The sequence below is a fragment of the Equus caballus genome, chromosome 14 (assembly GCF_041296265.1).
Source record: "Equus caballus isolate H_3958 breed thoroughbred chromosome 14, TB-T2T, whole genome shotgun sequence".
Taxonomy (NCBI): Eukaryota; Metazoa; Chordata; class Mammalia; order Perissodactyla; family Equidae; genus Equus; species Equus caballus.
Window position 1 is genome coordinate 62,295,754 of NC_091697.1, and position 13,285 is coordinate 62,309,038.

General features: G+C 33.8%; 1 protein-coding gene across 2 annotated transcripts in view; it reads right to left on the minus strand.

Annotated features, from left to right (window-relative positions):
• SLC12A2 (solute carrier family 12 member 2) overlaps window positions 1–13,285 on the minus strand; it is a 103,856-nt gene that overhangs the window by 54,620 nt on the left and 35,951 nt on the right. For both annotated transcript variants that reach the window (XM_005599457.4, XM_014730697.3), the window contains exon 5: window positions 1,513–1,652. In XM_005599457.4, coding sequence (XP_005599514.3) covers window positions 1,513–1,652 — 140 coding nt within the window. The remainder of the gene's footprint in view (window positions 1–1,512; window positions 1,653–13,285) is intronic.

Here is a 13,285-nt window from a genome sequence, read left to right on the forward strand (position 1 = left end):
GAAGACACTTTCACGAAGTTGTCTAAAAACACACACTATTCCGTTCCATGGGCACAAATATTTGTGGCTTAGTATCAATGACACTAAAAACATAAAAGAACATGAGCTCTTGATTACATTGCTTGCTTACTTCCTTTTCTCCATCTCTTTGGCCTACACAGGTAAGGTCAATGCCAATGTAAGTGCCAGTCCTTTTCAGATTTTACACTTCCTAATGTACCACATACCATTGTAGAAAAACAGTTACAGCCTAATATGAACGACTATGGGTGTCACTCAAGGTTCCTCTCATTTAATAATACTGAATCCTATTTCACGTCTACTGCTTTTACTACACACATACTAAAGTCTCCCTTCAAAAAAGTTCTCCTTTGAACTCCAGAGCAGTATCATCAACCACCTCCTGGCCAGCTCTACTTAGATATACCTCTGGTTCCTCAAATTAGACATCCAAAACTAAACTGTCCTGTGTTTTCTATCTCACAGTGGATAGCATTTACCTTCCATCTAAATCCTTTGTCTTTCTCTAACTTTCCACATCCCATTAATCATCAAGTCTGCTTATTCAACTTTTTAAAAAATCAACATTTAAAAAAAAGTCTCTCGGAGCCGGCCCCGTGGCCGAGTGGTTAGGTTCACGTGCTCCACTTCAGTGGCCCAGGGTTTTGCCAGTTTGGATCCTGGGCATGGACATGGCACCACTTGTCAGGCCACACTGAGGTGGCATCCCACATGCCACAACTAGAAGGACCCACAACTAGAATATACAACTATGTACTGGGGGGATTTGGGGAAAAAAAGCAGAAAGAAAAAAAAAAATCTCTCAAATTCACCCACGTTTCTCCAGCCCAATGGTCACTGTTTCAATATAATAAGCCACCATCTTCTCTCCTAGGATAGATAGAACCACCTTTTAAATGGTCTCTATCTCCAGTTGTGATCCCTCAGATCCATTCTCTAAACTGTGGTTAGATATTTCTTTAGGCTCCAAATCTGATCATGGCCCTCAATTCCAATCAAGATCCAAATTTAAGAGCAAACAAGACCCTTCTTGATTTGATCCTTTTTTTTTCTTTCTCATCTTAAATTTCTTGCCACTATGTGCTTCAGCCATATGGAAATATTTCCAGTTTTTGTAACACACCATACTCTACCCAGTCCAGGTCTTTATTTCCTTTTCTTCCCTATTTCTCTCATACTGCACCCAACCTCTCCTATCTGCCTGCTAACGTCTAGCCTCCCTTCCCTGGATAACTCTTCTTTGACACTCCTCTGCCATCCCATTCCTGGAGAGTAAATTAAGTGATCCCCTGACATGTTGCCAAGGCCTCCTACAGTTACCCACTTCTGACATTCTATGATAATTTTTTCCTTTGTCTATCTCCCATGCTAAACTTCTTGAAAGACAAGGTTCGTGTTAATCATTGCTTTCTTAGCATCTCATATGGAGAGTGGCACATAAGCCCTCATTAAAGATTTGGGAAACAAATGACTAGAAGAAAGGTTAATTACCTTAAGCAACTCCACCACAGTTTCTGCAAATCCAACCACATACATAGCAACTGCGACAGCATTGGCAAAAGCGAAGATCAGGCCAATTGCACCACCAAATTCTGGGCCTAGGCTTCTAGATATTAAATAATATGCTCCTCCTAAAGGAAAGGAAAACAACAACAAAAGTACTAAAGTTAGGATTTTAAATGTCAAAGAATCCTTTTAATTGCACAAAAGAGTTCACAAAGCACATGCCTCCAGTGAGCACAGCAGTTAAATTAAGAGGCAAGTGGGTGAGCATATTTTTAGGAAGAAACACCCAGAAAGAATTCTTCACAACCCACTTCATTCATCAACAGTTCTCAACATTCAGAGAATTCTCCCCATATCAAATATAAAATAATCCTATTTAAATCCCCAATTTCTCTTCTAAAGCTTAAAGAGGCAACAGCCTCCTCCTCATAGTCATAGATATCAAGATCATTTCCTAATGATTTTCCAAGTAATAATTTTAATCTTAATGTAACTTTTAAAATCACAGTTGACATGATTTCAGTTACTTAAATTAGTATAGTAATTTGCTGGTAATCTGAATACTAAGAAAAAAAAGTATCTCGAGAAACATCAAGAACAGCATATACTGGCATTGTAAAGAGATATGGTTTGTGTTCTAATAAATCCTGCCTAAATGGCAGAGTAAACTAAGACATTAAATGAGCTATCATGAAGCACGTATCCTAACTTAAAAAATTAATCAGTGGTATGATTTTGAGTCAATCTAATACTTGGCTAAAGTCTTTAAGAGCCTTCTAAAATTCTGATTTATTTTTGGCCTCTAGGTCATAATCAAAACTTAGTTTTAATAATCCTGAAGTTATATTGTTATATACATTTTTCTAGATACTGATGAAATATTTCATACTTAAGACTACACAATGAAATGGCACTTAACATCTGAATATTTATTTCTACTGTTCTCCCAGTATAAGGAAGACAAATGCAACAAACAATTCTATAGTTTGAGAAAGTACTAAATATATAAACCTCATTTTGGAAATACCTGTAATAGGTTTTGTAGTTAATTCTATCAAGGCTCTCAAAATAGTCTACACTTTAAACCCATCCACCTAAAACTTCCTTAGTTACTCATTTTACCAATTAATAATTTTTATCATCTTGGAAATTGTGAAGGAAAAAAAAATGTAGTCTGAAGATTTAGTATTCATTTTATATTATGAGATGAAATGATTTAAAATTTTCCCAGAAATATGTTTCCACACTAAAAATCCTAATGGATTTCTATAATGACAATTTTTTACATCAAATAAATATCGTAGAGTAAGTTCTGAAGACATTAAATCACATTAGAGTTAATCACAAGGAAAATCCCTGGAATATTATAATTATCACAGCCTATATTTAACACGTTTTCAAAATTGATAAAAACTATTTCATTTAATCCCAATATGAACAATGAATTAAGACAAGTAGTAGTATCTACCCTGATTTTATAGACGAGAAAATTAAGTCACAATGAAAAGTTAACTGCTATCAGTCAACCACTTATGTGTCAATAGTTGAGAATATAAACTTTAGAATGAGAAACATCACCAAAAGGACCTATAAAAGCAAAGAATTCATTTGTTGTGTGCTTTAAAGTTTTGATTTTCATGAAATTTCAAGTGTTCCTATTAGTAACAAGAAAAGAAAACTATACCTTAAGATGCATTTAACATGGAGAAAGATAACGGGAAGAAGAAATTCACCTTGGGAATGATGAATATAAGTAGGCAAATTCTGCCATTTCAGCATTATTTTAAAATCTTCTACAAACTGGGATACCTAAAATTTAAAACCTAAAACCCAGTTGCGTTGCTTTTTAAAAGATCTGTACTTTTTTTTAAGAAAATAAAAAGTGACACGTGGCTAATAATGAATATAAAAGCACCTGTTCATCTTCCTATACTTTTACTCCTGATGAAAAAGTAAAAGTGCTCTGCTCTATTTCTTCCCACTTCCACTCCTACTTACTAGAGGCAATCAGTTTTTTTGTGTGAGTTCCCACCACAGCATGGCCACTAACAGACAAGTGGTGTAGGTCCACACCCTTTTCCGGGCCACTGCCAAAGCAGAGCACACCAAACTTAACCACTAAGGCCACCTGGGCTGGCCCTAGAGGCAACCAGTTTTAACAGCAACCTTCTTCCTTTCTTTTCCCCTTAGCATCCAAATGGATAGTATTAAAGATCTAAAACTCTGAAACACTGGTATTTTTACTAATCAGCATGGAGTAGATATATCTTAAATTAAAATTTTTATTTTGTCAAAAATTACACATTTTACTTAATTCTAGCAAAGTACTATTATCATTTTCATACATGAAAATTAAAATTAAGGCTTAGAGAGGTTAAGTACCTTGACCAAAGTCACACAAGTAGTAGGGAAAGAACTGGGCTTAAACTCAGGTCTCTCTGACCTAAGTGCTTACCCAGTACAACATGTATGATGAAATTAGGCTTTTTGTTACCACTGAAAATGCTGAAGAGTATGATAAAGAATTACGATCGATTAAAAGGCATCAATAGGAACAAAAAATAACTAATTTCTTAAAAAAAAAAGCCCACTGTGCAAGCAAACACTGAAGTCAATATGGAAAAAAGATCCTCATGGGATCTCATAATTTTGCCATAAAAATCTCCTAACTCCTTAGTGTCAAGGACAAAAATGAGTCAGATAACAGAGCTGCGAAGTACGACATTATATATACTGAGTTCCACTATAACAACACTGATTTGAGGATGCATGTCCCTATAGCTTCACTAAATCCCAAATCAACAGCCAAAACTCTGATTAGGTTAATCAAGACCCTAAGATTAAAAACTGATTACTGTCCATAGAATAAGTCTCAAGAAATTTCAAAGAGCTGAAATGAGACAGTAAATATTACTGACCTTAACAGAATTTTAAATTAAATGTATAGATGATTCCTAAATATTTGTAAATTATGCAACACACTTTAAAATAACTCATTTGTTAAAGAATAAAGCACAAGAGAAATTAAAAAGTATTTTAAGTTGAATGAGAATGAAAATATAACATATCAAAATTAATGGGATATACCCAAAGCAAGAATTACAGGAAAAGTTATAGTTTTATAAACTTATATTAAAAAAAAAGATAAAATCAATGATCTAAGCTTCTACCTTAAAAAGGTAGGAAAAAGAATAAACAAAATCTAAAGTAGAAAAAAAAAATAAGTAATAACAAGTAAAAACCACTGATACAGAAAGTTCAATATGGCCAAAAGTTGTTCTTAAAACATTAATATAATTGATAAACAATGAGCTAAAAAAGAAAAAGAAAGAAAACCCAAATTAACTGAATCAGGAATGAAAGCAGGGACATCACTATGTCATAGTCATTAAAAGGTTAAAAAGATAATATATTAAATAAGTTTATTGCAATGAATACGCAACTTAGATGAAACGTACAATTTCCCTGAAAAACAAAACTTGCCAGAATTGTGACAAGAATAGGAAATTGAAATAATCCTGTAGCTATCAAAGAAATTAAATTTGTAATACACACCTCCACACATACACACAAACTACAAGCCCAGATAGCTTCACTAGTGAGGAAGAAATAAGATCAATTTTACACAAACTCTTTCAGAAAATAGAGGAAGAAGAAATGCTGGCCAACACCTCTTACGAGAGGAACACAATCCTGATGCCAAAACCTGACAAAAGTTACTACCAAAAAAGAAAATTTCAGACGAATACTCCTCATGATCATACACTCAAAAATCCTTAACAAAATGTTAGCAAGTAAAATGGAGCAGAAAGTACAATATCTTTGACCAAGTGGAGTTTATTCCACAAATGCTAGGCTGTTTTAAGATTCAAAAAACCATATATATGTTGTGGCAATAACAGAATAAGGGAGGAAAACCACACAACCATTTCAACAGATATAGAAAAAGCATAACAAAATTCAACATCCATTCACGATAAATATTCCCAGCAATTTAGAAACAAAACTGTCTCAATCTGACAAACGACATCCTCAGAAACCCCACAGTTAATATCTTACTTAAGAGAGATACTGAACTCATTCCCCCTAAGACTGGAAAAAAGGCAATGACGTTTACTCTTACCACTTTTGTTCACCATTTTATTGGAGGCCCCAGCTAATTCAAGAGATTAAAAAAAAAGAAAGAAAAAAGAGAAAATCCCAAAGATTAGAAAGAAAAAGTATAAACCATCTCTATTCACAGATAACCTGACTATTTACGTTTAGTAAGGTCACAAAACAGAAGGCTAAGATACAAAAGTCCATTGTATTTCTCTAAACAGGCAACCAAAAATTGAAGAATAAAATGTACAAATACCATTTACAGCATGAAAAATATGAACTACTTAGGGATAAATTCAACAAAATATATGTAAGACCTCTATACTGAAAAATATAAAATATTGCTGAGAGAAACAAAAGAAGATCTAAATAAATGGAGATATACACCATGTTCACAGACTGGAAGATTCAATATTGTTAACATGACCATCTTTCCCAAACAGATTTTTTAAGATTGAAATCCCAAAGCCACAGCAAGGTTTTTTGTTTTAGTTTTGTTTTGTTTTTTGGCAGAAATTGGTATAGCTAATTCAAAAATTCATATGGAAATGCAAAGGACTGAGAAGAGCTAAAACAATTTTGGAAAAGAACAAAATTGGAAGAATGAGGAATTATAAACTAAGCAATCAAGACAGGGTAGTATTGACATAACTGGCCTAAGAGAATAAAGCAAAAGATAATGGAACAGCACACAGTCCAGACAATTCTATTTCAACAACAGTACCAAAAATAATTCAATAGGGAATAGACAGTCGTTTCAATAAATGGTGTTGGAACAAGTGCATATCTGTAAGGGGGATGAGGCGTAGGGAGGAGAGAGAAGCACAACCTGTCTCACACAATAAGCAAAAATTAACGAGATTGTTCATAATTAAAAAGTCTAAAAACTGAAACTATAAAGAGTCTAGATGAAAACACAGGAGAATATATTCATGACCTTGGTACAAGCAAAGATTTCAAGACAGAACAATAAAAGCACTGGCCATAGAAGAAAACATGAGAATCCGGACTTCATAAAAATGGTACACCTCTGCTCTTCAGAAGACACAATTTAGAAAATGATAAAAATGATGAGGCAAGTCACAAACCATGAAAAAACACATACAATACATGTTAGACATATGATTTGTATCCAGAATATAGGAAAGAAAAACTACCAAATAATAACACAAAGATAGCGCAATTTAAAAATCTGCCAAAGATTTGAATACATTACAAAAGAAGATAATACAAGTGGTCATAAACACATAAAAAGATGTTCATTATCATTAATCATCAGGGAAATGCAGTGGCAGTAAGACATTTTTAAATAGCCACAAGAAAAGCTATAATTAAAGAGATACAAGTTTTGGCAAGAATGTGGAAAAACTGAAAGCCTCGTATATTGCTGATGAAAGAATAAAATGGTACGACCACTTCAGAAAACCATTTGCTAATTTCTTATAAATGAACGACATACCTACCCCATGAATCAACAAGTCCATTCCTGGGTATTTTCCCAAAATGAGTAAAAACATGCAAAACCACAAAGACTTGTAAAAGAATGTTCCTATCAACTTATTCTTAACAGCCACATACTAAAAATAACCCCAATTTCCATCAATAGATACTAAATAAACAAACTTTGTTATTACAGGTTGTATAGTCAGAAAATGGAATACTACACAGTAATAAAAATGAACAAACTACTAACATATGGAACAACATGAATGAATTCCAAAAACAAATACTGAGTGAAACAGATAAGACACAAAAAGCACAGCTTCTGTATAATCCCAGCCTGGGCCAGAGGTGAGGGACTGATTAAGTTTCCAATGTGATGGAAATATTTGGTATTTTGACTGAGGTAGTCTTTACAGAGGTTTATATGTTTATCAAAACTCATAGAACTGTAAACTTAAAATCTGTGCTTTTCTCTACATGCACATTTTACTTCAGTAATATTAATTTAATAAGCTATAAACCTATTGTCAACAATTAGCATTTTAAAAATTCTATCCTAGTCAAAATGAGGTAGCAAAAAATACTCGTGTATTAAGACTTCAAGAGATTTGCGGAAACGGGTATTATCAGATACAGCTATTATGAACACTCAGAACAACTGACTTGAACTCATAGTAAATAGAATCTTCAAAATAATATAAACAAAGACAAAAAAAAAACACCCTATATGCAGGAGGGGAGGAGCAGTATTTATTACCTTTTGACCAGGCACTCTGGATGTCTAACAACTATGCCACAAAACAGACATTTCTTAAACTACACATGGCTCTTCAAAGTTGTCACATGGAAAAAAAACATTTTTCTCCTTTTTTTGATATCCATATGATGGATGTTAACTAAACTTATTGTGGTAATCATTTCATAACATATGTAAGACAAGTCATTATGCTATATACCTTAAACTTATACAGTGCTGCATGTCAATTATCTTAATAAAAGGGAAAGGAAAAAAACCCACACCTGGCTCAATTTAGCACCATACAGCTCCATTTATCTACTAACATGAATTAAATGTTTTACGTTAATATGAAAAATATTTGAAATTTTAGAATCATGAACAAACTTGTTCAAGTCCAAGTTAATTTCTTTTGGACTGTTTCATCTTCCTTTATTGTAAGCATTGTTCACTCTTAGACAAAAATTGGACAAGAAATCATACTGTCCAATATGATGTTGAAAAATCACAGCAAACTTGGCCCAGGACATCTTCAGTGCCTCAGGTATGGGTAAGAAACTGAACAAAATCAAGTTTTGCCACACATTTCCTATCAAAGTGAATTTCCTTCAAAGAGTAGCTTGAAGGTAGTTCAATTTAAAATACTAACTATGAGGTAGAAAAATGAACACAAATTAAAATCAACTAAAATCTGTGGGGCAATGGACTCCAGTTTTAAAGTTAGTTTAGCAAAGTTACAGTGTGATGGTTAATTTTATGTGTCAACTTGGCTGGGCTCCAGCACCGAGATATGCGGTCAAACATTATTCTGGATGTTTCTGTAAAGGTTTTTCTGGATGAGATTTACAGTTAAATTGGTGGACTTTGGGTAAAGCAGATTGCCCAACTTAATGTGAGTGGGCCTCATCCAATCAGCTGAAGGCCCAAGCAGAACAAAGACAGACCTCCCCTGGCAAGAGAGAATTCTGTAGCAGACGCGGCCTTCAGACTTGAGCCGCAGCATCAGCTCTTCTCTGCAGCTTCAGACTGCTGGTCCACCCTGCAGATTTTGGAACTTTCCAGCCTCCAAAATCGTTACCAGTCAACTGGTTTCAATAAATCTTTACACACACACACACACACACACACACTACCCCCTACTGGTTCTGTTTCTCTGGAGAACCCTGACTAATATACACATTACAATGTAAATATACAAAAATCCATCATATTTCCAGATACTAGCAATGAACAATTAAAAACTGATATTTTACAAAGTAACCTTACAATAGCATCAAAAAAAGAAAATACTTAAATATAAATCTAAAAAATACCTGCAAGATCTGTGTACTGACAACTTAAAACAAAGAACTAAATAGAGAGATATACCATGTTTATGAAATAGAGGACTTAATATAGTTAAGATGTTAATTCTCCCTAAATTGATCTCTACATTCAACACAATTCCAATCAAAATCCCAGAATATTTCATAGAAATTGACAAGGTAATTCTAAAATTTACATGGAAAGGCAAAAAAACTAGAATGGCCAAAAGAATTTTGAAAGAGAACAAAGTTAGAGGACTCACACTATCCAATTTCAAGAATTACTATAAAGCTATAGTACCAAGATACTATGGTATTGGATTAAGGAGTGCTATATAGATAATGGACCAGCAGAATACAGAAATAGACCCACAAATGTAGGGTTAGCTAATTTTTTTTTCCAGCTTTATTGAGATATTGACCTATAACTGTGTACGATTAAGAAGTACAATGTGATGATTTGATACATGTATATATTATGAAATGTTTACCAAAATAAGGTCAGTTAACATATCCTTCACCTCACATAATTTCCATTTTGTTGTTGTTGATCTTGTCACGGTAAGAACATTTAAGATCCACTCTCAGCAACTTTCAAGTATAAGATATAGTATTGTTAACTATAGTCTGTATGCTGTACATTAGATCCCCAGAACTTATTCCTCTTATAACTGGAAATTTGTACTCTTTGATCAACATCTCATTTCCCCCACCCCCCAGTCCCTGGTAACCACTTTTTTACTCTCTGTTTCTACAAGTTTGGCTTTTTTTAGATTCCAAATATAAGTGAGGTCATATAGTATTTGTCCTTCTCTGAATTATTTCACTTAGCATAATGCCCTCAAGGTTCATCCACGTTATCACAAATGGCAGGATGTCCTTTTTTATGGCTGAATAATATTCCACTGTGTGTATATATAATATGTATATACCATATATATATATATATATGTGAATGATATACATCTAAGACATTTTCTTTATCCATTCATTCATCAACAGATACTTAGTTATTTCCATGTCTTGGCCATTGTGAATAATTCTGCAATGAACATGAGGGCACAAGCATTTCTACATAATAGCTATTTCATTTCCTTTGGATAAATATCCAGAAGTGGGATTGCTGGATCATATAGCAGTTCTATTTTTAATTTTTTGAGGAATTTTCATACTGTTTCCCATAGTGACTGTACCAATTCCCAACAGTGCACAGCAGTTCCCTGTTTTCCACATCCTCATCAGCAGTTACCATCTCTTGTCTTTTTAATAATAGCCATTCTAACAGGTGTGAAGTAATAACTCACTGTGGATTTCATTTGCATTTCCCTGATAATCAGTGATATTGAGCATCTTTTCATGAACTTGTCTTCTTTAGAAAAACGTCTACTCATTTTCAGGTTCTTTACCTATTTTTAAATGAGACTTGTGGTTTTTTTGCTATTGAGTTGTATGAGTTTCTTACCTATTTTGAATATTAAACCCTTATCAGATACACGATTTGCAAATGTTTTCTTCCATTCTGTAGGTTATCTTTTCATTTTGTTGATTGTTTCTTTTGCTGTGCAGAAGCTTTTTAGTTTAACATAGTCCCATTTGTTGATTTTGCTTTTGTTCTTGTGATTCTGGTGTCATATCCAAAAAATCACTGCCAATACCAATGTCAAGGGGATTTTTCTCTATGTTTTCTTCTAGGAGTTTTACAATTTCAGGTCTTACATTTAAGTCCTTATACATTTTGAGTTAATTTTGATGAGTGGAATAAAACAGGGGTCCAGTTTCATTCTTTTGCACATGAATATCCAGTTTTCCCAACACTGTTTACTGAAGAGACTATCCTTACCCCATTGAATATTCTTTGCTCCCTTGTCAAATACTAGTTGACTGCATATGCATGGGTTTATTTCTGGGCTCTTGATTCCATTCCACTGATCTACGTATCTGTTTTTGTGCCAGTACCATACTGTCTTGATTATTATAGCTTCATAACATAGTTTGAAATCAGGAAGCGTGATGCCTCCAGCTTTGTTTCTTCTCAAGGTTGCTTTGACTAGTTGGAGTCTTTTGTGGTACCATATGAATTTTAGGATAAGTTTTCTCCTATTTCTGTGAAAAATGCCATGGAATTTTGATAGAGATTGCAGTGAATCTATAGATGGCTTTGGGTAGTTAGGATTAATTAATTTTTGACAAAAATGCAGAGGCAATTAAATGGAGAAGGAATAATCTTTTCAACAAATGGTGCTGGAATAACTCATCCATATGAGTCTTGATTCCTATTTTGTAACATATATAAAAGTTAACTAAAAATGGATGATAGATCTAACTGAAAACCTAGTTAAAATACTTCTAGAAGAAAATACAGAAGAAAATCTTTGAGACCTTTGGTTAGGCAAAGATTTCTTAGCATGATCAAAAGAAAAAAAAGATAAATTGGACATAATCAAAACTAAAAACTGCTCTTCAAATGACACCATTAAGGAAATAAAAATACAAACCATATATTAGGAGAAAATAACTACAAATTATATACTGATAAAGAATTAGTATCCAAAACACATAAAGAACTCTCAAAACTCAACAGTAGCAAACCACAATAAACTCAGTAAATAACCCTCCAAAAACACGGGCAAAAGATTTGAGTACACACTTATAGCAGATGAGAGGATAGCCAATATTTTTAGCCATTATTATAAAAGTACAAGTGAAAACTACAATGAGATACCACTACAACATATTAAAATAGAAAAAAAAAAAAAGACAATACCAAGTGCCAGTGAGGATGCAGATGTGCAAAAGTGAAACAACTGGAACTCTCATTAATTGCTGGTTGAAATGCAAAAACGATACAGCCATTAGAAAACAGTTTGGCACTTTCTTATAAAGGTAAGCATGCACTTATCATTTGCTCCAGCAATTCCACACCTCGGTATTTATCCAATTAATATGAAAACCTAACGTTCACACACAAACCTCTATGCTAACACTTAACAGCAACTTTATTTGTAATAGCCAAGAAACAATCCAAATACCCTTCAATTAGGAAATGAAGAAACAAACTGTGGTTATGTCTACACAATGGAATAATTCTCAGCAACAAAAAGGAATGATCAAGTGATATACACAACATGGGTGGCTCTCAAAAGCATCCTGCTAAGTGAAAGAAGCCAGACTCAGAAGAGCACACACCATATCATTTTAACTGTACAGCATACTAAAAGAGGCAAAACTACAGGGACAGACAACAGACCAGTGGTTGACAGGAGCTGAGGGTGAGGAGAGCAGTTGACTACAAGGGGCACAGGGGAGTTTTCTGATGTGATGGAACTGTTCTGTCTTAATTGTGGTGCTGGTGGTGGCTACACGACTATATGTATTTGTCAAAACTTGCAGAACTGTACACTTAAAACACTTGAATTTTATTTTACCTAAATTATATCTTAATAAAAAATGATAAAATCTGGAGAAATATACAATTAGATTAATCAGTGTTTTCTATTTCTGGGGGTAGAAGTGAGAGGGTTTTCAAGTATTTAATATTTTAAAATCAGAAAAAATAAGAAAAAGGAACAAACAGTAGAAACTTAAAAATCACAGGTCTTGTTGGTTCATATAGAATAGTGATAATATTACTGACAATTTTGTCTTTATTTACTTAAGAAGTTTCAATAGTATTAAACCATCAAAAGATTCAAGATTTCTACTAACAAAAAGCTTCAAAGAGTTGTTACCCACCAAACAAAAGGAAAATGCAAATTTTGAGTCCAGACATCCTTTATTTCCCTTGAATGAAATGATGAATATACATAATATGAATAATCTGTGCTATCTGCAGAAATTTTGTAAAATAAAGCTTTTGTTGATGTATTGAGTAAGAAAGGAATTAAAAGGAGAAAATTAAAAAATGTAATAAGGGGCCGGCCCAGAGGCACAGCAGTTGGGTTCACATGCTCTGCTTTGGCAGCCCAGGGTGCACCAGTTCGGATCCCAGCTGCAGACCTACACACAGCTTATCAGGGCAGGCGTCCCACATATACAACAGAGGAAGACAGGCACAGATGTTAGGTCAGGGCCAGTCTTCCTCAACAAAAAGAGGAGGATTGGTGGCAGATGTTAGCTCAAGGCTAATCTTCCTCAAAAAAAAAAAATAATAATAAACTTATTAATGAGAAAAAAA